General features: G+C 36.3%; 1 protein-coding gene across 6 annotated transcripts in view; it reads left to right on the top strand.

Moving 5' to 3' along the window:
- MPDZ (multiple PDZ domain crumbs cell polarity complex component) overlaps positions 1-24,977 on the top strand; it is a 171,358-nt gene that overhangs the window by 29,671 nt on the left and 116,710 nt on the right. For 5 of the 6 annotated variants that reach the window (XM_032634997.1, XM_032635002.1, XM_032635000.1 and 2 more), the window contains exons 2-3: positions 5,208-5,281; positions 7,916-8,082. In XM_032634997.1, the coding sequence (XP_032490888.1) occupies positions 5,266-5,281; positions 7,916-8,082 (183 nt within the window). In that variant the 5' untranslated portion in view covers positions 5,208-5,265. Of the gene's footprint in view, positions 1-5,207; positions 5,282-7,915; positions 8,083-24,977 lie in introns of those variants that run through there. The other variant, XM_032635001.1, reaches the window with a different exon arrangement.

Raw genomic sequence — 24,977 nt, 5'->3', positions numbered from 1 at the left:
GAATTGTTTAAGATAACTAGAAAATTGTATGCATTTGGGGCAGTTTCTCTTAGTAGAGTTATTTTTAGCATAAGACATATTTTCACTTGTTAGTTGCCATATAATCTGTGTTGGGCAGAATGATTTGTTTTATGTTTCAGGCACTGATTCTCTACTACACAAAAGCTGTGCCTACATATACCAGTACAACTTGTTGAAAAGTAAAATGATTTGTTCATTAATCACTTTCTGTTTCTAAAAGAAACGAAAGAAGCTGTCTGATTTTTGTCCTCGACTGAAACTAGTGTTATCAGCCAGTTGCTGGAGAATCATATGGTCACAGCTAAAATGGTTAGAGATTTATAAAGGATTTGGCAACTCTGTCATTATATTAAAGTTCAGCAGGAAGCATAAAGTCCTTAAATTAAAAATGATTTTTAAAATTTGCTTCTTTTCTAAGACAATATGTACATGAGTAGGCTTGCCGATTAAATAATGGATGCCTGGCTAAATTTGAATTTCAGATAATCAACAATTTAGCGTTTAGCATGACTGTATCCTAAGTATTGCATGGGATATACTTATACTAAAAATTTATTCATTTATCTGAATTTCAGATTAAATTAGGTATCCTGTATTTTTAATTTGCAAAATTTGGCCACCTTATATTGACACAAAATTTTTCAAGCTCAGAAGAAGTGCAGGTCAGAATAAGTTTCTCCTAATGTCCTCCAGCTCTCTACATCCCACCATTAGTGCCTTTGGAAAGCTTGTAGGAATAGTCTGTGCTTTCATAAACATGCGCATATTAATTTGACTTATACAAATCTTTTCCCTCCTCTTCTTTATACAAATACTAGCAATGTTATACATTGCCCTGCACATTCTTTGTTCTATAACAATATGGAAAATAAGGGATAGTGTGATTGAGTAAGTGGGGGCTTTGAATCAAACAGAGTTGGATTCAAAGCTAAGATTTCTGGCTTACTAGCTCTGTGACCCTGAGTAAGACCTCAGCCTCTTCCTTTCCTCTGTTGTCTTACCTGGAAAATGGAGAGAATAATGTGCCAGGCAGTGGAGGATACTATGGAGAGCAAGATGGTTGGGGCCCCAGCTCCCATGATGTAATGTATGGAAACAGCACTTGCCTAGCACTATAGTGCTTCATAGGCACTGAATTCATTGATCCATTATTGGTATGTCCTGTAGTTCTGAGTGCTATGGCTACTGAAATAGGCTCAATTATAGCTAAATAGTGATATGGCTACAGGCAGAGTATGTAAACAGTAGCTAGAGGGGCTACTGTATAGAAGCTAGTATTTTCTATACTATTTGAATATTCTTATTCTCATTGTGTTGAGGGATTTAGTACTTTGACATATAATAGCCATATTTTTAAAGGTACTTTGAATATTAATATAAAGAGGCTTATTTTTTCTTGGGGATTTTTCTTAAAATCTTGAATTTCAAAAATGATTTGTTTAAACATATATGGACATTACATAAATGGGGAATATTACTGATCTTTCTTTGACGTACCTACGCATAGTTTCTAAAATCCTAAACTCTGACTTGTTCATACCTTTGTGTGGATTATGGGCTATGTTAAATAGTCTGAACCAGTCCCTTTCAGACTTCATTCACTTCGGGCCGCCATTTCTTTTTTTAGTTTCTCCTGTGTAGAGCAAGGTCTACGCAATGTTGAACTTGGCTGGATAGAGGAAAGAGAATGGTAAGGTGAGTCTTCTTCTTATCAAGGGGCAGTATATTGTAGAAGCTAAATTAATTGACTCTGGAAACAAACTGCCTGGGTTCAAATCTTAGGTTCATCACTTACCAGTGAGGCAAGTTACTTAATGTTTCTGTGCCTCAGTTTCCACATTTGTACAGTGAGTAGATTGTGTAAGGCTTAAAGGACTTAATTTGATAACATGCTTTGAACAGTGCCCAGATCCAAATGTAATAGGTGCTGGGCGGTTGCCGTTATGCCGTTATTACCACTGCTTCTGCCCCAGCATTCGTGTCCGTCTCTTTGTTATTGTACCCACGTCTTATTTCGCCGCTTTACTGCTCCTCTGATTCATCACTGCTAGCATGAATTGCCTAGAAAAACCCAGAGAGCTTGGCATTCTTCTGAAATGTATTGAGCCTTCTTTATGTCTTATCCATTGGCCATGACCCACTGTTATCATCCAGGTACCATTCTATTTTCATACAATGTTGAAATGGGTAAAGAGGGAAGGGTGTTGGTGGGGTGGTGAAAGGGTGAGAAAGAGAATTCATGTCTGCAGTTTGATGGGAGTGGATGCCGTCTCTGTAATCTCAAAAATTCTGTGATTACAAATGAGTTTTACACTTAAAACTGAATACTTGCCATTGGAGTATAGGGCATAGAAAGGAACATTTTTTTCAACTTCTTGTCTCTGTCCTGGTAAAATCAGAATAGTTATCTATTTATTTGAGGGACAACAGAGCAGAGAAGACAAACTGTGAAACTAATTTTTGAATACTGAAATCCAGAGGAATGGAGCTGTCATCTGGAAACTAATGTCAGTGACTTGCAGCTGAATTGAGCTTTTTTTTATTTTTTTAAAAAAAAAACCTTTATGGGGCTTCCCTGGTGGTGCAGTGGTTGAGAATCTGCCTGCTAATGCAGGGGACACGGATTCGAGCCCTGATCTGGGAGGATCCCACATGCCGCAGAGCAACTAGGCACGTGAGCCACAACTACTGAGCCTGCGCGTCTGGAGCCTGTGCTCGGCAACAAGAGAGGCCGAGATAGTGAGGGGCCCGCGCACTGCGATGAAGAGTGGCCCCCGCTTGCCACAACTAGAGAAAGCCCTCACACAGAAATGAAGACCCAACACAGCAAAAATAAATAAAATTAATTAATAAACTCCTACCTCCAACGTCTTAAAAAAAAAACCAAAAACCTTTATGGTAAGGGCTTCTCTGGAAAAAAAAAAAGTAATTCTGCTTCCACAGACCTGACTTGTAGGTGAACTTTTGGGCACCAGTGTTCTTCTCAGTTGGGAACTGCTTACTCTGTGCTTTCTCTGCAGAATCCTCATAAATCAGTGGGCCTCTAAATCCATAGGCCTATCCCCCTCCCTTGCCAAGTCATGAATACTGTTTATCTTTATGAGTTAATTTTTCATAGGGGAAAGAGGATAGAACTGAATTTTATTGTGTATACCAAACACTCATGCATATAATTTTACCCTTTCAAAACTTTATGAATACCAAGTTCAGAAGAGATAGATGGGTGACTTAACAAGGGTGTATAGCTAGTAAATGGTCAAGCTGAAATTTTAACTCAGGTCATCAGACTCCCTTGTCCATGCCCTTTCACTGCTATCATGCTTCCTCTTGGGCGGTTGCATTAAATACACCTTTGTAGACCTGGGCTTCCTTCTGTTGGGGTATCTTTCCTTTTATTTTTCTGTCAGAAGTTAATAATCTTTTTAGAGGGGACCTAATAATATTCTCTTTTATGAAGGACTATTATATTCTCCTTGTAAATAAGAATAAAAAATATAACTATTTTAAAGATCTCCCTATATTTTCCCCCATAAAACTATGCAAGGCCTGGCATTGGAATGCTAATCTATTCAGTACATGGGCTCAGCATTAATTGTAAATATATATTTTAGAATTACGAGTTTTGCACTGAGTTGGAAATTGGTATATATATATTTCTAATCTCATTTATCATTACATACCCAAAGAGTAAGTGCGTTTTCTGGGAAACTAAGATTAAGATGATAGGCCCCTTGCTCAAGGCCGCACCACTCTTGAGGTTTAAATTCCAGGTTAGTGCCCTCTTTTCTTGACACCAGGGCACTTTCTAAAACAAGTGCCAATAGTTGAGCTGTTTGACTAATTGAAGTGGAGTTATTTTAAATCGTTATATTCTAAACTGGGTTAAGGAAAGTAAGTAGTGTTCTCAGTTATTACACAGAGCTGACTGCAGGCATTGATGGTCTGTGCATCTGCTTGTGTACGTCACATTCTTCCTTGTTTCCCAAATGCATTCTCTCTTAAAGAGATTACAGGGGGCAACTTGTCCCTTCTCAGAGAAATCCACTGTCTCATCTTCCAGATGAAAAGTGAGGATGTCTGGTTGTGGATTCCTTTTCTGCATTGAAGAAATGACCTACTGACTTCCTAATGACTCAGGGTTTTCTGCAAGGCAGAGGATAGATGTAACTTGGATTCAGTTGGGCGAAACTGCTGGACAGCAGTGGTTAAAGATGGGTTAGTGGTGTGGATATTGTCAGCCGAGATCTATATGTGGTACTTTAAATAGCCTAGATGAGTATTATCAGAGAAAGATGAAATCTGTGTGGGTTGAAGGAGTTGAGAAGATTTTTTTGAGTGGGAATAAGAGAGATTATTGACAGGAGGGTATTTTGAAAACTTTAAAAAATCTTTTTAATGTTGTGCTCTCTTTTTTATTCAGTTTTTCGTCCGTGATTTAATATGTTATCTTGCATTGATTCACTTACGGCTCGAGTGTCACAATTCATTTCTTAATTGGTATGTCTGAATCATCTTCCCAGTTAAGACTGAGCATTCAAGGGCAGGATCATATATTCTTTTTTTTTTTTTTTTTTTTTTTTTTTGAGGCACACGGGCCTCTCACTGTTGTGGCCTCTCCTGTTGCGGAGCACAGGCTCCGGACACGCAGGACCAGCGACCATGGCTCACGGGCCCAGCCGCTCCGCGGCATGTGGGATCTTCCCGGACCGGGGCACAAACCCGTGTCCCCTGCATCGGCAGGTGGACTCTCAACCACTGCACCACCAGGGGAGCCCTATTCTGTTTTTTACATTTTATTTATTTTTTTGCCTACGGAATTTCTCATGCGGAGCCAAGTAAATGCCTTCCTCTTTGGGTAAAGATCTGTAAGTGAATCCAAGGTTATAGTGGTCTGTGTTGAGAAGCTCTTAAGGAAATATTTTGGATACTTCTACTATCTTATTTAAAACAGATTTTATGCCTTTTACCTTATTATACAAGTATTATCTGCAAATATAAGATAATTTTGAATAAATCCTAAAATGATTACTTTTTTGGCCTATAAAGAAAACTATCTTAAGTTACCTCAACAAGATTTTAATGGTCAAAGGAATCATAGTAGTATCAAGTGCTTTTTAGAGTATTTGGTTTTAGAATATAATTTTAAAGTTGTAAAACATAACCATTCCATTTTCTTTTCTCCCTAGAGTTCCTTGTAGTTGCTGTTTATAATCATTGTAGAGAAGGACACTGAACTTGTGGAAAATGTTAGAAACTATAGGTAAGACCTGTTTCTTCCTGACCATTTTGATAATAATTGAAACTCCTTCCATTGGGATCTTTGAAATATGGTGTGTTCTACATATCTGGATTCTGTCTATAGTAACTTAGTAAATTTTTTTTTTATCCACTAGCATTGTACTAGGGTAATGTGTTTCTATATTTGGATGATTTCATATGAAGTGTTTCAAAAACACATCATTTATAAGCAAAAGTTGAGAGTATATGAAATGTTCTACCAATTATGGGTTTTATTAAAACTTAATGTAAACCCAGTTCTGATTTATGAAACCAGTTCTGGTTAATGTTTGTTTCTGGATAGCACCAAAAGTTTTAACAATTTTTTTAATACTGAAAGATCATTGCCTGTGTCTTATTTTTAATTTATTCTTGGCAGGTGAAATACTACTGAGCTTTGCTTTTAAGTTGGTAAAAATAACAGTAACAAACACTTAGGTTGACAAACTCGAGTGACAATTTAAGGCAGTTTAATTTCTGCTTGAGATAATTTAGGTTGAAATATCCAAATTTTCTAGACTCATGTGTTAATCTTTTTTTCACACTGCTCTTTAGTTTTAGAGAAGCTAGTTTATAGAACTAGTTTCAGGTATATCAGGTATGGTACACCCAGTCCCTCATCGTCCCTCGTCGGGCACCGCAGTCCTCACCTTTTCCAGGGAACTCTTTGGGTATGATTATTGGAAGGTATCTGGATTTCACTTCGGTGCCTTGATGATCATGGCTGGTGGCTTGACACCTGCAGGTTTTGAGGGAAGGGTGGGGAGAGTGGGTGGCAGGAGAGGAGAAGGAGCTGTTTTTGTGATCATGGGGATCATTACTTTGACTTTTGTTCCTGGTACTATGCCCGTAATAAGAATGCATGGGTGTACATTTCCTGCATCACCTATTTTATACTAAAGTCACAAATCATAAAGACTACCAGTCCACATAGGAAAGTTCCTCATAAGAAAGTGGACAGCAAAGGGGAAATACAGAATTATATAAACCATTACCTTATAATCTTCATTCTGTAAGTTATTACTGAGTTGTATACTTTTCAAGAATTGACATGGGAATTAATACTAGATTTGTATTCTGAGATACCATGGGAAATATGACCCAGAATAAAATTCTCATGCATATCTTCACTATTATTTGCTTTTAAATTCTGCATACAGTAAGTCCCCTACATCCGGACGAGTTCCATTACGAGAGCAGGTTCATAAATCCAATTTGTTTGTAAGTCCAACAAAGCTAGCCTAGGTACCCAACTAACACAATCGGCTATATAGTACTGTACTGTAATAGGTTTATAATACGTTTCACACATATAATACGTAAAAAACAAGCAAACAAAATAAAGAAAACATTTTTAATCTTACATTATAGTACCTTGAAAAGTACATTAGTACAGTCCAACAGCTGGCATACAGGGGCTGGCATCGAGTGAACAGGCAAGAAGAGTTACTGACTGGAGGAGGGAGAGGAGGTGGGAGATGGTGGAGCTGAAGGATCGTCAGCAATAGGAGATGGAGGGCAAGCTGCAGTTTCACTCATGCCTGACGTTGATGGCACAGGTTCTGGTTCCTTGCTGGAACCAGATGCACGTTCGCATTCTTTGAAAGTTCACAACTTGAAGGTTAATGTATAGGGGACCTACTATATGAGTAAATATTGTTTCTTTAAATTTGTGTTTGTGAACTCATGGTCGACATTGATTCATGTTTTAATTTCCCCATTCCTGCATAATTCTACATTTGGTGCTATCAAAAATGACTCTGGTGATAATTCTCACTCTTTTCGATTACTATGATATGGCAAATATATTTTAATAGACGCACTTGTTACCATCATGAATCTGTTAGGACATATATCTGAGCAGTCTCCATTTTTTTAAAAACTAATGTGGCTTCACTTACAAGTAAGGGAGAGAAAGAGAGCGAGAGTAGGGTTTGGGGAGATATTTTTAACTGTTATATGTGGTAGAAACTCACTATCTGGTAGAAGCATGCTTGCAAGATGCTAGGATTATTAAGGATATGCTAATTCAAGACATTTACTTTGGCAAATAAATATCTTACTTTGGGGGTAAGACACTTAAAATACTAAAAAATTGTGGTTTTGAAGGGATATGCATTATTGTGATGTATTTTCAAGTAAATTAACAAATATACAGTGCTTTGCCCCTTAATGTATGAAATTGTCATATTTGGATGTTACAACTCATCAGTAACATTATTCACCTCCACTTATTAGCTGTACTTCTAATTTTTCTTACATATAAGTTTTTTTAAAAAGTGGAAATGTCAGCATTTACAAGATGACAGAGTGTTTGGTTTTCATTAGAGATGAAATACCTGGTATTGGAACTCAAATATGCTTCATCTGAATTAGTTTCTGTACTTTACAATTAGTTGCATGTAGCATACACTATAACCAGTTCGCTGCTGTCAAACTTTCTTACTAGAGATTTCAAGGTTTGAAGAATATATTCGTAGTGACATGTTTTAGACCCTTCTTTTTTTTCTGAGTCAATTTTGAGCTCTGGAAAGGAATAGCTTTAGGATTTCTATAAGCATGGTTTGATGCCTGTCTTTCAAATCCTGTTACTGTCTAATGTGGCTCTTTGGTTTAGACAAAAATCGGGCCCTGCAGGCAGCAGAGCGCTTGCAGGCCAAGCTGCGGGAGCGCGGGGATGTAGCAAATGAAGACAAACTGAACCTTCTCAAGTCAGTGTTGCAGAGCCCACTCTTCAGCCAGATTCTGAACCTGCAGACTTCTGTACAGCAGCTGAAAGACCAGGTAAGACATGGTGCACTCACAGGAGGCCTTTGTGGTGTTGCGTAGAGCTTGTGAAAGTCTCATGTTTTTCTGAAAGGCTGATTTTTGTACGTGTTAATGAATAGTTAATGCAGTCATTTAAGCCAGCGGTCCCCAACCTTTTTGGCACCAGGGACCGGTTTTGTGGAAGACAGTTTATCCACGGACGCGGGGGGTGGGGGTGGGGATAGTTCAGGCGGTAATGCGAGCGATGGGGAGCAGTGGGGAGCGACAGAGGGAGCTTCCCTCGCTCACACGCCGCTCACCTCCTGCTGTGCGGTCCGGTTCCTAATGGGCCGTGGGCCGGTACCAGTCCGTGGCCCGGGGATTGGGGGCTCCTGATTTAAACCTCCAAATGAGACATTCAGATTAACTGTGGCTCCCCCCCACCCCCAGTTATTTTTGTGACAGTTGTTGCAGTGTATTGTAGATGATATGACATTGTGTTGAAGGCTGTGTGGATACGGAAGAATGAGTTCCTGCAGGAGAAGGGGATGATGAAAATATGTTTAGGGTGGATGACTGTAGCTTGGTTTCCATCATCACTAGGACTCATGGTTCATGTGATCTTGCTCATTCAGATTCAGACACTCAGTAAACTTACATGATTTCAGATGAGCCTGGATTTGCATGTGTAATCATGTATGTGAGGAAGGGAAATCACCTCTATTTTGACAGTAAACGGAGTAATTACATTGTCATCAGTTAGAGGAATTGCAGTTCTCACTTCTGAAAAGAGTGTAAGTAGCAATTGCTCCCATGACAGCATCAGATGGTGATAAACATTAGGACTTCTAAATGTAACACAGTGTTTTATTCCTGTAAAAATTATGAATATTAAAAAGTCCTGGCATTTATATTAAAATTGAAACATATCACAATGACAGAATGAAAACTGGAGTCAGATGGTCTTTGAACTTACTTAATCACCATTTCTCAGGTTTTTAAAAAATATTTTTTAAATGGTTGCTATCCTCACAAGGTTTGAAGTCAGTCTAATTATGTCTTTAGTCCAAGTTAATACTCATTCTGATGTTTTTAGCATTAATCTGATATTTATGGATGACTTGCTAGCAAATATTCTGCCTTAAAAGTTTAAAATGAAACCTATAGACTAGTTTCATAATTCAGTGAAAGAACAGCTCCAATTAACAAAAAACCCAAAATATGCCTAATGCAAAGAGAACAAATAGTAGCAACAGAGAAAGAATTTGTTTAGTGTCATATAACTTCTTAATCTAGATATTTTAGTAGCCCCCCCCAAAATTAAGTAAGTAGATCAAGAAGAATGTCTAAAAATATTTTTCTCAAGTGAATTTCTACCTAATGATTTTAAAAGTTATGGCCATGAATTCAGAAAAAGAGGTAGTTTCATTATATGTAGTTGTGTTTGTTTCCTTTGTAAATTATTGAAAAGATTAGTTTTAGGTACTCATTTTCAAAATGAATTGGCACACTTTTGGAGAAACCAATATCATGAATATTAGTGTAATTATGGTGTGGAAAATTATCTGGTTTTTAAAGAGTGTGAAGATGTCTCCTCTTATTGTATTATGTGAAAATATGATTAGAATGAGATGAAAAGTTGCAAGAAAAAGTACTAGTAAGTGTGTTAGGGAATACCATTAGTCCAGTGAGGCAACTGTTGAAATTTCCCTGCTAGCCAGCCTTATGTAAGGAGAATAGCTTTCATACTTACCATGTCTGCTGAAAGGAGGAGAGAAATGGGCCTACTTGTTGTTGAGCTTGTTTTATCTTTTTGGAATGGAAGTAGAATATGGGCTCTAAAACTGTTTGGGTCCCACATGATTCAGCTGAAATTTCTTTGGAAATTATTGAGCATAATATTATTGAGCCTCATAGTCTAGGTCTATGGACAGTGTCATCTCATTGTATTAAATGTTAGAAGCTAGTATACAGTTGACCCTTGAACACCATGGATTAGAACTGCACATAGATGTACTTTCTCTTCCTTATGACGTTTCTTAATAGCATTTTCTTTTCTCTAGTTTATTGTAGGAATACAGTATATAATACATAGAACATACAAAATATGTGTTAAGTGACAGTTTATGTTATGGGTAAGAGTTCCGGTTAACAGTACGCTCTTAGTAGTTAAGTTTTGGGGGATTCAGAGTTATACGTGGATTTTCGACTGTGTGTGGGGTGGTGCCATGCCCCTACCCTCTGTGTTGTTCAAGGGTCAACTGTATTTCAAGGCTACGTAAGCTGTGATGTTTGTGAATTCTGTAGGCGTGTCTTACATGACTTTGGACTTTTTGGCTCATTGGTCACCCCTTCAAATACTGAAAGGGACCAAAGAAACCATCCGTTCTTCCCCCTGCTTATTACAGCAGAGTGGTTTAGGAGAGTAGAACCAGAGCTACAACTCATGCTTCTTGGCTGCCAAGGCACAGCCCTTTCCCTTATTTGACCCTGCAGCTTATCTCACATCTCCCCCTGCCCCCAAGGGTAGAAATGCCCTAGATGCCATGACTTTATGTTGGTTGAAACTATTGATAATTTCCCACATTTTTTTGTGACTCTTCACTTTACTCTCCGTTCTTTACCAATTCAGTTTCATTTGTTAACTTAACCAATTTCTTTTCCTTGCGTGACTAGAGAAAATTTTCAAAAACTTAAAATAATATTTTCTGTTTTAAAGTTTAAACATTAAATATTCTAGACGTTATCATGTTAGATTTAAATTTTCTATATAGTTTACCAACTGCTAATTTATTGATATTTATAACTTAATATTTAAGTAATGCATCTAAGGAGTGACATTTGGTTTGTGTTTTTAATCCAGTAGCTACACAAATCTGATGCATGTCTAGCTTTTATTTATTATCTTATACCTAACTTAGGTTTTCAAATGTATAATTTTATATGCACAATAGGAGCAAGTTACCATTTCCATCTTTTTTATTATTACTGGAAATGTTGACCCCTTTGATTTTCCCCTGCCATCATTCTGTCTTTTAAAAAGCAAAGGGAGGGAATAATTGAAAAGCCCAAGGTATATGCACCATATTGGGAACATGATCATATTGTTGCATTAATGACAGATGCCGACATGCCATGTTGAATTAAGCCTACTATTTTTTTCCCTTCAGATTTTTCCTTCCCATTACTTCTATTCAATAATGTTTAATTTTTCCAATTTGCTTCTTCCGTATTAAGACTGCCCTTAGAAATCAAACTGTTTCCCTTTGGCAAGTTAAACACTTGACAGGTGTGTAACTGAGAGGGCAAAAAAGCCATGCCCTGAAGGGATGTGCTATTTAAATATTGTCAAAAATATTAACAGGTCTGAGAGTATAATTGATGCCTCTGTTTAACTCTGCCACATTGTGTATTGTTTTAATGCCAGCTAAAAGGATGTGTGCTATTAAACCTGAATAATCTCTAATAGCTCCAGTTCATTTCCTATTGCATGATTCCTGTTTAAGTGAAGAGGGGAAAAAAAAAGGGAACTGTGACTTTGTGTCAATGATCTGTCAAATGCAAATTCTCAAGTAGTGTCCTCACTGTCACCTAGTCATCAGGGCTAATAACTGCAGGGCTTAATGCATATTCATGACAAAAATCCAGCTATTGTGGAGGAAATAAATATGTTAGCAGTTTAATAATAGAAACTTGTCAGCCACAAGGATATTGGATTTGAATATTTATTCCGTGATGTTTCTCTATTCCAATATAGGTGGATGCTGCTTTCCTGATTAATTAATCGCCTTGCTTTCTGAATTAACTATGGGCACTAAGTTAAATGTCTTTTTATCCTGAGTTTTTTATAGGGAAACTGTGAATTAAAATGATTAATTTCATTAGAAAGTTAGAATTGATATTTATAAGTTAGAATTAATATTTAAAAATTGTCATTGCTAAGATTTTTTAAAAAAATTATGGCCACAGAGACCAAGTCCAACATTGAAAAAATGATGTGGATATGCAGGCTACAAAAGCTGCTGATATGGAAGACTAGCCTTGGGGGGATAGAATATTCTGGAGGTTTCTCCTTGTCAGTGATTTCCAGCCTTTTTGGAGTATGACAGTTGTTATTTTGTTGTTGTTCTTGTTTGATATTTCCAGGATCCTGGTTCATTAACCTTTCTCCCAGCAAAGTGTTGGCTTACATATATATCATCTAGATGCATAGTGTATTTACACACAAAATTAAACCAGATTTTTCCAAGTTTTTCTTTGGAAATTTCCAAGTTTTTCTTTGGAAATTTTATGACATCTCTTGAAATAATTGGAGAGATGCTGATTTAATATAGAACCAGTGTTGGAAATTACTGTTCAGTGTAGATCACAGTAATTCAGTCCATCTTTTTCATTTTTATTCTTGGAAAATACGGTCTTCATGGTATCAAATTGTGGTTTTATATTTCTGTGTTCCTAAGTTTTATCTGTTCACATTCCAAAAAGAATTTGGAACAACTCCTGAAGGCAAAGCATCCTAATAGATGATTCAAAGGTAAATCTAAATAAAGATCAAATAAAAATATTAGACAATTAGATATACCAAGAATCTTGGGTTGCTAAAATTTAGTATAGAATTTATTTCTCATTTCCCAGGACAAAGGCAAAAAAGAACCAGATAATTATATATTGCTCAACGTGAGACATCATTCTATGAACCAGATTTCCCCTTGGCAATGGGAACATTATGGGAGCTCATGGTTATTTTATAGAAAGCTCATAATCATTTATTAATAAACCTTGTTGAACACCTAAAATAATCAAAAACACAATGAATAAGTAAGGTGGAGGTTCTCACCATCTAGAGGGAAATATAGAAAAAATATAGAAAAAATAGAAAAACAAGAATGTGAGTGGTATAAGAGGAAGAAAGAGGAAGAAATTACTAACTTTGATTAGAGGAAAACTAAACTTCACACTGGAAGTAACATATAAAATAGGTCTTGAAAATGAGTAGGAGTTTTCTGCAGAGATGGAGGAAGTTATTTCAGGTAGTGGAAACAGTGGTTAGAAGAGTATAGAGCAGTTCTCAAATGGGGATTTTACATTCTCCCTCTCCAGGGGACATCGGGCAATATCTGGAGACACTTTTGATTGTTGCAGCATGTGGGCTGTGGGGGCCATTGCTACTGGCACGTAATGGGTAGAGTCCAGGGATGCTGCTGAACATCCTCAGTGTAAAGGATAGCCCCTCAAAACAAAGAAGTGTGGGGTTTAGGGGGTGTTCAGTGCTGAGGTTGAGAAACCCTGGTACAGAGTCACATACATACCTGTATTATCAGAGCAATAGAATATGTGAGGCTACTGGCAAGGGAGGAAACTTTGGAGCCAGATTATAAAGGATTTATTAAGGTAAGATTTTTTTTGTTGTTTTTTGAGTTTTTTTCTTTTTTTTGGTTTGGTTTTTATCATCTTTGCTCTTTTGCATTCAACTTTCTATGTCAAATTTTATTGTATCAAGTTGAAGTTGTATGAACTTGATCTTTTAACCACACTATTAAATACAGTCTTTTAACAATCATTTTATTTACGTATTTTTATTTCTCCACATTTTAAAGGTTGTAGTAAAAACACACAGCATAAAACAAAGGTATAGGTTTTAATGACATTTTTGATGGATAAGACCCTCAATTATAATTGTAAAACACGTGACTTCAAAGGACTATTTCTTTCATCTTTCTAAGAATGAAATACACTAAGAATACACACTAATTTAGCGACGGCTTTTCTGCAGAAGAGTACATGAAGTAATGTACCCCATGTATTTTTTTCTTATACTGTCTTAAAACAGGAGCGCACTTTATAGAACCTAAAGAAACAGGTAGTCAGTGTGTCCTAGGGTTACTTTCAAATATCTGACATAAGCAGAGGGTATTGGGTGAAACACCACCATCCTGAGGCCTGCCCAGAGAGCCACTCTTCTGTGTTTGTAGGACTGATACATCACGTTCATGGCCAAAGTGTCGAGGTATGCTGCTTTTAAGCAGTAACATCCTCACCTCTGACACTTTCTTACATTTATGTTTTTTAGGTTGTTGGAAAGTTGAGAATTTTGATAACTGAGTACTTGGTTGCTCTCTTTTGACTTTGGTCCTCAAAAAGATGCTGTTTTGTGTAATTCATGTCTCAAAGAGCAGAGATGCCTGTATTTCCTCAGCTTTATTTTATTACTTAGGTAAAAGATGAAAACATAACCCTTGTGTGGATGGTTTCTAATTTGAGACTGAAATGAAGATAATTCACCTGTAGGCTTGCTGTCAGGAAAGGGGAAATGGCTACTCTCTCCCAAGAATGCCTAGGTTAAATTATGACTGGGTATGGGGGAAGGGGAATGGAGAGAAAGAAGATACGCCTCAACCCCATTAACAGGAAGTATGAGAAATCGACTGGAATTCTTCCCAGTTGATGTTGCCTGTGAAAATGAAAAAACTATTTTTCTTACCCCTGAAACGGTTTTGCTTTTATGAGAGAGCATTGCAGCCGCCTAACAGGAAAGTGTCTGTTTCTTGAGACTTCAATGTACGTTATCTAGGAGAAGTTATGAGAGGAGGAGTTGAGTCTCATGTTTTTACATTTACCATAAAGTTTATTTACTGTAGGAATTTCAAATACTTTATTTTTGGTACAATAACAGCTTTTAAATGTTTGTTCCTTTAACTAAAAGTTTGTAAATATAGAGCCTTTGAAGGGACTAAAATTCTTGTTTTATCCTGGGCAAGAAGGCAGTGTTCAAGCTTTTTATACAGTGCTGGATTAAAATGCAACACCATCTTGCTATTGGGTATGCATGTGTGTCTAAAACAGCAAATGGTGCTAATTGTATGGTGTTTTTGTGACAAAGTTAAATGGTCTTTGGAGAAGAGGGAAAAAATGTGAAATTTACTGGGTATAATGTAAATCAGTTTTATAACCCAAGAATTTAGAACAATAGAGGTTGATTTGCATTTGAAATATAGCAACAGCAACAAGAACAATTACTTTTAGGAAGCCATTGTGTGCTGTGGACTTTGTCTCATTTAACCAGTCCATCAGCTTTTTGAGATGGGTTTTATCTCCATTTTGTCCAGTGAGGAAATTGGGGTTTAGAGAGGTTATATAACTTAATCTGGACCACACAATTATTCATTGGTAGATTTAGGGGAAGAATCCAGGTCTGTCTGACCCTGAAGCCAATGCTTTTTTTTAACTTCTAATTTACACTGTTTCTAAATCCTAGTTCTGTAATTTAAAGGAGCAAATAAGTTGAAAAAACAGTTAATAACATTCCTAAAGAGAAATGAATTTAAACTAAATCTTTTGTAAATTCAAATTCATTAAGATTTGCCATTTCCCTCAAATTCTCCCACCAGATTTTAATCAGAGGGCCTTTTTAATATAAATCAGAAGTTTCATTCTGCTTTTGTTTATAATTATGCTAGGTTTTAAAGTAAATGAACTGGGTAAAGGTAATAGTGGAATGGAGAGACAGCATGGCAAAGTAACATCAGTCTTCATATGCCCATTTCCATATATTTATACTTGTCTAGAAGGTTTTATTTTTATTTTTCTCTAAGCAGACTGTGAACAGTGAATCAGTTTTATCTTCTGGAAATGTGGGACATAGAAAAAACACTGCAAACATTCTAACATGTCATTTGTCTAGATTTAAAATTTCTGAAATTCGTGATGGCATTTGAAAAAGATAAAGTTACTTAATTTTGATACCTTTACCCCTTTGATGTAGAAAATTTCAGCGTACTTTGATAAGAATATTATTTTTGGTCAAATTACATTCTGTAAATTTTTTTCCCTTGGAAATTTTGTTAAGAAAGCACAGAAGTGTTGAGATTTAAATAAAGGAAAGACATTCTGCAAATACACATCAACACACATGCCTAGACTAGTGGTGTATATGCTGTGCGCCACTCGCCATTTGTTCTTAACAAGCGTAAACAGGAGTTGTAGAATTCATTTGTTTGGACGTTTGTTTGGAGTCCATTTACTACTTTTGGGATAAAATCCATGCCATGTTCACCTTTGAATACCTTGTCCCTAACATGACACTTTGCTCAAACTCAATAAGTGATTGCTTAATTAATGAGTATGTGAATGTTGTTGAATATTTACAAGTTTTGTGCATTAATAACTTTCCTTGCTAGAGAACGAGTTTTTAACATAAATAAACTAGCCAAATAACTGAAGTTACTTTGAAGACACCTCATTTTTCTCGTAGGAACCATATTGAAAAAGATGTGTCACTCATCATTCATCATCATCATAGCAGTTAACATGTATGGAATTCCTGCTGTGTGCCAGGAGCTATTCCACGTAGATTTTACCTGTTTCATCATTATAACAATACTGTAAAGCACAGGATAATATTTTCCTCATTTTGCAGCTGGGGAAACGGAGGCACAGAGAGGTTAAGTGGGGGAGTGAGTTAGTATCTGAATGCAGGCACGCTGACTCCAGAGCCCAGGTCTTTTTTTTTTTTTTTTTTTTTAACATCTTTATTGGGGTATAATTGCTTTACAATGGTGTGTTAGTTTCTGATTTATAACAAAGTGAATCAGCTATACATATACATGTGCTCCCATGTGTCTTCCCTCTTGCGTCTCCCTCCCTCCCACTCTCCCCCTCCCACCCCTCCAGGCTGTCCCAAAGCCCCGAGCTTATATCCCTGTGCCTTGCGGCTGCTTCCCCCTAGCTATCTACCTTACTACGTTTGTTAGTGTGTATATGTCCATGACTCCCTCTCGCCCTGTCAAAACTCACCCTTCCCCCTCCCCATATCCTCAAGTCCGTTCTCCAGTAGGTCTGCGCCTCTATTCCTGTCTTATCCCTAGGTTCTTCATGACATTTTTTCCCCTTAAATTCCATATATATGTGTTAGCATACGGTATTTGTCTTTGTCTTTCTGACTTACTTCACTCTGTATGACAGACTCTAGGTCTATCCATCTCATTACAAATATCTCAATTTCATTTCTTTTTAAGGCTGAGTAATATTCCATTGTGTATATGTGCCACATCTTCTTTATCCATTCGTCCAATGATGGGCGCTTAGGTTCTTTCCATCTCCGGGCTATTGTAAATAGAGCTGCAATGAACATTTTGGTACATGACTCTTTTTGAATTTTGGTTTTCTCAGGGTATATGCCCAGTAGTGGGATTGCTGGGTCATATGGTAATTCTATTTGTAGTTTTTTAAGGAACCTCCATACTGTTCTCCATAGTGGCTGAACCAATTCACATTCCCACCAGCAGTGCAAGAGTGTCCCCTTTTCTCCACACCCTCTCCAGCATTTATTGTTTCTAGATTTTTTGATGATGGCCATTCTGACTGGTGTGAGATGATATCTCATTGTAGTTTTGATTTGCATTTCTCTAATGATTAATGATGTTGAGCATTCTTTCATGTGTTTGTTGGCATTCTGTATATCTTCTTTGGAGAAATGTCTGTTTAGGTCTTCTGCCCATTTTTGGATGGGGTTGTTTGTTTTTTGTTATTGAGCTGCATGAGCTGCTTGTAAATTTTGGAGGTTAATCCTTTGTCAGTTGCTTCATTTGCAAATGTTTTCTCCCATTCTGAGGGTTGTCTTTTGGTCTTGATTATGGTTTCCTTTGCTGTGCAAAAGCTTTGAAGTTTCATTAGGTCCCATTTGTTTATTTTTGTTTTTATTTCCATTACTCTAGGAGGTGGGTCAGAAGGGATCTTGCTGTGATTTATGTCATAGAGTGTTCTTCCTATGTTTTCCTCTAAGAGTTTGATAGTTTCTGGCCTTACATTTAAGTCTTTAATCCATTTTGAGCTTATTTTTGTGTATGGTGTTAGGGAGTGATCTAATCTCATACTTTTACATGTACCTGTCCAGTTTTCCCAGCACCATTTATTGAAGAGGCTGTCCTTTCTCCACTGTACATTCCTGCCTCCTTTATCAAAGATAAGGTGTCCATATGTGCGTGGGTTTATCTCTGGGCTTTCTATCCTGTTCCACTGATCTATCTTTCTGTTTTTGTGCCAGTACCATACTGTCTTGATTACTGTTGCTTTGTAGTATAGTCTGAAGTCAGGGAGCCTGATTCCTCCAGCTCCTTTTTTCGTTCAGAGCCCAGGTCTTAATCATAGAGCTCTGTTGTCTTTTGTTTCACTGTCCTAAACAGTATAATGAACATAATTTAAGAATTTCCTGGTGATCTAGAGGCCTTCGTTTTGATGATCTGATCTCAGGTGCTGGCAGTATTGTAGTGTTGTCTTGTTTGGAGACAGACACAATCCAGATTTGTATTCTGGCACTGATATTTATAAGTAAATGATCTTAAGCCAGAGTTGATTTCTTAAAATGAAAAAATATATATTTATCTTGACTGAGCCCCTTTTTTTTCCTCCTTTAGTTGTAAAATGGGAACTAAATAACATGGATTTTAAAACTAAGGCATAAGCCCAGTGCTTACCAGGCATTCAATAAATATCAGTTCTCTGCTTATTGCTTCCTCCTCCTATTGAGATTTTATGTTCTAAGGCAGCAACTCTCAGTTTGGCCTCATGACCCCATTACATTGTTAAAAATTACCAAGCACCTCAAAGAGCTTCTGTTTTTGTGGTTTTATCCACCAGTATTTATCAGGTTAGAAATTAAAATTGAGAACTATTGTAAATATTTACTTATTATATTAAAAACAGTAATAAACCGATTACCTTTAAAAATTAGAAGAGTGGCATTGTTTTATATTTTTGCACATCTCTTTAACGTGGCTCAGTAGAAGACAGTGGATTCTCATGTCTCCTGCCTTTGATCTGTTTGCATTTTTTGTTTTAGTTGATGTATATGAGAAAATCAGGGCTCATGCAAGTATCAGTATGTAGCTGGAAAAGGGGAGGGGTATATATAGCTTTTACAGATGGTTGTGGATATCCTCCTTCAACAGGACACCAAAACTCTTGGTAGTTTCTTAAAGGTTAGTTACAACGTGGAATCTGAAACCAGAACAGTGAACATTTTGTACTCTGTTACAGTAAAATCTGTCTCGTGCTTTGAATTTTTACTTTTATTATCCATGCAGAATTTTATATTATATTGGTCATCTGGAAAATTTGAAAAATAGAAAAATTACATTCCACATTTCACTATATAGTATCAGAAAGTTACACTTGGCTAATATTACTTCTGATCTTATCAATGGAGTCTTTAAATTATGGAAAAGTGTCAAGCTCAGGAAGGCAGATGCAAATTTTTCAAAATTCTCATTTTTACTTGAAAGCTCAAATTTTACTACTGGCAACAATTACTGTCAGTTGTTTTCCTTGAAGTGACAAGCATACTTTGTTTATTTTTGAGAAATTGTCTGCCATATACCGAAGCCTGTATAATCATTTTTGGTTTTAAGTCATTTTTTTCAAGTAATATGGTGCCCATGAAAAAAATAGCATAGTTTTAGTTTGCAACTCAAACAGTAGTGCTTCTCTTCTGACAATTGTATTTTTTTGTATAGCAGAAGTACTTTATACTTACTTACCATTTTTAACAGAGTATTAAAAGGATGTGCGTGTAAGAGTCAATATCGAATAAAATTAATAATTTTTACTACTTCATCAAGAACGTTTTTATTTGATTCAAAGGTGGGGAAATAGACTTGTTCTTGCTGAGAGGAGCTGAAAATAATTTGTTGCCTTTTCTTTCACAGTCTACCACAGACACCGCTTTAATTACCATCCCATCACCTAGAGCCCAATGTCTCGGACATTTCAGGGGCTGAATAAGTATTTGAATGAACTAAAGATAGGTCTCATAGAAAATGTAAAATTATGCTTGTTTCATCTGAACCCCCCACCCCGCCCTTATAACTTGCTGTTGCATTTTGTATCTTGTTTAGCTCAGGAACTGTGAGCTACTTTATGTCCAAAATAGTCTGGTCACATTAAGCTAATATGCTTTGAACATGCAACTCAATTTCTTTAATTAGCTTTAAAAATAAGGATCATTAAATCAAGAGTGCCACCATCAATTACTGTGCAAGGGGGTTTGCCTGTTCAATAATGCATCAGAGTTGTGCTCTACTCAGTATTTCACTGAATGATTTATGAAAAAAGAGGCGTCTCTTGGTTCCAAACTTGAAATGGAGCTCTATTATGTATAAGATTTTTTTTCCTGTTATTGCTACCATTTTAGGTGCTGTATTTCATTGAATACTCTCAGCATCCTATCCGTCTTTGCATTTCATATTTGGGATCAGTTCCAGAGAGTGTTTTACAGCATTTTTGTAAATTCACAAGAAAATAAGCACTTTCCTTGCTCTACAAGAAGAAAAGACAAGGTGCAGATTAAAAAAAAAAAAAAGTCTGCATTTCTATGAGGTGCACCTGTTATGGCAGATTCCCCAGAGAGTGCCTTGCTTCTTATTTTTCCATTATGTTGAGGGAGTAACAAACAAACAAAAAATTGGGAAAGTGAACTAGCAAAATATGTTTATAAATTTGTTTAAAATCTACCAAAACTAGGGTTGCAAAAGCAGTGGTCATTTTTCTTGTTTAATTCAAGATAATGCATATTTTAGCTTTTAAGTGATAGAAATACAGTATTCATCAAATGTACGTAAGCATTTGGGTTGTTGTATTCTCATTGCTATACTCTGAATTCAGAATAAGTCAAAATAACGGACCACAAATTAGGTTTGGACAATCTATACAGAAATGCTTTGGGAAATTCAGTTTGATCCTAAGCAGTCATTTTTGTAGACAATAATACAAGTACTTCTGGAAAGATTGATGTTAGCCATGAAAATAGAGCTAATAATGTTAACTTCCTTTTCAGTTAACAACACAGAAGGGATAGCTAAAACCTAAGAAGTTAATATTTCAGTATTTTGTAGCAGTTTTTGTTAAGTGAATCTACGTATTTGAAAAGTTTTCTATTGGATTAAGCTTAAGTGCATAAACCACATGCATATGATCAAAATATTAAGATGTTGATCTTGCTGAGTATGTTTGGAATTACATTAATTTTAAAGAATAGGTATTATTATTGAAAAAAGATGAAAAACAATTTATAATTCAAAAAACTTAGAGTTATATCAGCCTTGTACCAGGGTGGGTCAAACTACTTTAGTGTAAAAGTGTAAGACAGAGTAAAGATTATTTTTTTCTTCTAATTTGGTGTGCAATTAAATGATACAAGCTTTAAAAATGTATAATCTTTAAGGAAGAAAGATCTAGGTGCGCTACAGAGGTCAAAACACATTTGTTGAGGATTCATCTTGACTTGAGCACTTGTTAAAAGATTTATTCTGGCAATGGGAATTAGCCAGTTGAATCCGTATCAAGCCTGTGGAGGGTAATCTATCACAGTAATAGACTAAGCTTCATCTTCAGATATCCACTTCTTTATTTTCCTTCACTTCAGGTGAATGCTGGGTAATTGAACTTTAATCAGTTTCTGTCAGAGAAGGTTTAGCTTGATACATAGAGGCTATTCCTACTACCTCTTTCTTTAAGAGAAGTGTATGTGTATATCATTCATTGGAGTACCCCAGGTTCTCTGCTCTGATTGTATCACTTACTTTGTAAACTTTAAAAAATTTTGAGAAAAAAACATACAATCAAGCGAAGATTATATGGCTCAAGGATTTTTTACAAATTGAATGTACACATAACCTTCCCCATAAATCAAGGTATAGAAGGTTACCAGCACTCCATAATAATCTCTGTGTCCCCTCAGTCAGTCCTAACTACCCCAAAGGAATCACTATTTTTTCCAGCCTATTTGAGTTATAGTTGACATAGAATATTGTGTAAGTTTAAGATGTACAACGTGATATTTGAAATATTTGCTACCCTTATTTACCAGAGTAAGGCTAGTTAATACATCTGTCCCTTCACATAATTAACCCTTTATGTGTGTGTTAGGTGAAGACTTTTTAAAATCTATTCTCTTAGCAGCTTTCAAGTATATAATACAATATTGTTAACTGTCGTCACCATGCTGTCCATTAGATACCTGGAATTTTTTCATCTTATAACTGGAAGTTTGTATCCTTTAACCAGCATCTCCCCATTTCTCCCAGCCCCTGGCAGCCACCAATCTACTCTTAGTTTCTGTGAGTTTGGCTTTTTTAGATGCCACATATAAGTCAGATCATACACTATTTTGACTTTCATCCCATAGATAAGTATTTGAATTTTATATAATGCAATCTGAGTATATATGCTTTTCTGCCTGGCTTCTTTGTCTTCGCTTTGTGTCTGTGAGATTCTTTTTGGTTGTTGTATGTAGCTGTCGTTCTTTTCATTTTTTTGTTGCATGAATATACTAGAATATATTTTTCCTTTTTTTGTTGACTATAATTTTGTGGGTTTTCCCCAGTTTTTGGCTGTATTATAAATAAAATTGCCATGAATGTTCTAGCATGTCTTTTGATGTTCACAGTTGTGCATTTCTCTTGGATATTTACTTTAGAGTGAAATTTCTGGGTCTTAAGGTATATATTCAGCATTTGTAGATTCTGCCCAACTGTTTCCCAAAGCAGTTGTAGGTCTGTGCTCTCACTGTAATGTATGAAAATTCTTGTTGTCCACATCATCGCTTATACTTGGTACTGCCAGCTTTAATTTTCTTTCCCCCTCCCCCCCCAATTTTAGCCACTCTAGCGGTACTTGTAGTATCACATTATTGTTTTAATTTGCATTTTCCTGACGACTGATGATGTTGAGTACCTTTTCATATGCTTGTTGGTTATTTGGATATCCTCCTTTGTGGAGTTTCTGTTTAAGTTTTTTGCACACTTTTCTATTGTTTTGTCAGTCCTTTTCTCATTGACTGACAAAGGTTTTTTATATATTCTGAATACAGTTTTTTTGTTGGGCATATGTATTACAGTTGTCTTTTTCTGCTTTGTGTTTTGCTTTTTGACTCCCATAATTGTATCTTTTGGTGACCAGAAAATTTTTAAAAATTTATAATAAAGTCCAATTTCTGAAACATTCCTGGTGTTTTATCTATTTTATTAATCCTTTTTCTTCCAAAAGTCCAACTTTTGGCTTTCTTTATTGTATTTAAAAAATTTTTTCCTCAATTCTGGTCTAACCTATGTTATTTTCTTCCTTTTTTCAGATTTGGTATACTGTTTTATTTTAGCTTTTTGATACAGATGCTCAGCTCATTGATTTATTAATCTTTCATCTTTTTCTTTTTTTTTTTTTTGCGGTATGCGGGCCTCTCACTGTTGTGGCGTCTCCCGTTGCGGAGCACAGGCTCCGGACGCGCAGGCTCAGCGGCCATGGCTCACGGGCCCAGCCGCTCCATGGCGTGTGGGATCTTCCCAGACCAGGGCATGAACCCGTGTCCCCTGCATCGACAGGCGGACTCTCAACCACTGCGCCACCAGGGAAGCCCCATCTTTTTCTAATATATCCATTTAAGTCTATGAATTTCTTTCTAAGCATTGCTTTTGCTGCATCCCACAATTTTGGTATGTTGTATCTTCATCATCATTTAATTCAAAATGTTTAAATTTTAATATAATTGCTTTCACCCATGGTTTATTTGGAAATGTATTGCTTGATTGACTAACATATTTTAGCTTTCTTGTTACCTTTCTGTTATTGATTTTGAGCTTAATTTACTGTAATCAGAGGTCATCTATTCTTTGGGATTTGTTGACACTTGCTTTTTGAACTACCTATAGTCTATTTAGATAAATATTTCCTTTGTATTTGGAAAGAATTCAGCATCCAGCAGTTGTTGAGTGCAATGTTCTATATTTGTCAATTAGGTCAACTTTATTTAGAATGTTGTTCAGATCTTCTATATCCTTATTGATTTTTTTTCATTCTGTCAGTTACTGAGAGAGATTTGTTATAAACTCTAATTATGATTGTGGATTTGCCTATTTCTTATTTGGATTCTGAGTCCTTTTTGCCCTACCTGTTTTTTTTTTCCTTAAAGATTTATTATTTATTTATTTGTTTGTTTGGCTGCACTGGGTCTTAGTTGTGGCACACGGGCTCTTCGTTGTGGTGTGCGGGCCTCCCTGTAGTTGTGTCACGCAGGCTTCTCTCTAGCTGTGGCATGTGGGTTTTCCTCTTCTCTAGTTGTGGTGCGCAGGCTCCAGGGTGCGTGGGCACTGTAGTTGTGACCTGCAGGTTCCAGAGCGTCTGGGCTCCGTAGTTTGCGGCACCTGAGCTCTATTTCAGGCATGAGAGCTCAGTAGTTGTGGCGCGCAGGCTTAGTTGCCCCGCAGCATGATGTGGGATCTTAGTTCCCTGAGCAGGTATCAAACCCGCGTCCCCTGCATTGTCAGGTGGATTCTTTACCCCTGGATCACCAGGGAAGTCCCTGCCCTACCTGTTTTGAGACTATCTTTTTAGATTACTAAGACTGTTTTTTCTTTCTGTTGAATTGACCCTTTATGAATTGTCCCTTTTTATCTTCAGTGATGCTTCTTAAAATCTACTTGTCTGATATTAGTTTAGCTGTATCAGGCTTCTTTTGGTTAATGTAAGTGTTGTGTATCTTTTTTCCATCTTTCTACTTTCATCTTTTCTGTATCTCTTTTTTTATCATTAATCTGTGTCTTTGGTAAACAGTATACATTTGGATTTTACTGTGTTATCCAATCTGACAATTTCAGTCTTTGAGTATTTAACCCCTTCATATTTAATGTAATTATTGATAAATTTAAATTTGACATTTTTGTTTTCTTATTCTTTTTTGCCTTTTTTGTATTAGTTGACTTTTTAATATTATCTTTTTCTTCTATTAGCATGTTATTTATACTTCATTTTTTTATTCTTTTATTGGTCACCCTAAAGATTACAGTCAGTATCCTTAACCTATTTGAATTAACTTAAAAAAATTATTTTGAATTAAGTATAGATTCACAGGAAGTTTTCAATATAGTATATGTATAGTCCTATGT

Source organism: Phocoena sinus, chromosome 6 (genome assembly GCF_008692025.1).
Source record: "Phocoena sinus isolate mPhoSin1 chromosome 6, mPhoSin1.pri, whole genome shotgun sequence".
Classification (NCBI taxonomy): Eukaryota; Metazoa; Chordata; class Mammalia; order Artiodactyla; family Phocoenidae; genus Phocoena; species Phocoena sinus.
Note: the sequence above shows the minus strand (reverse complement) of the source record. Positions and strands in the feature narration are given on the sequence as shown.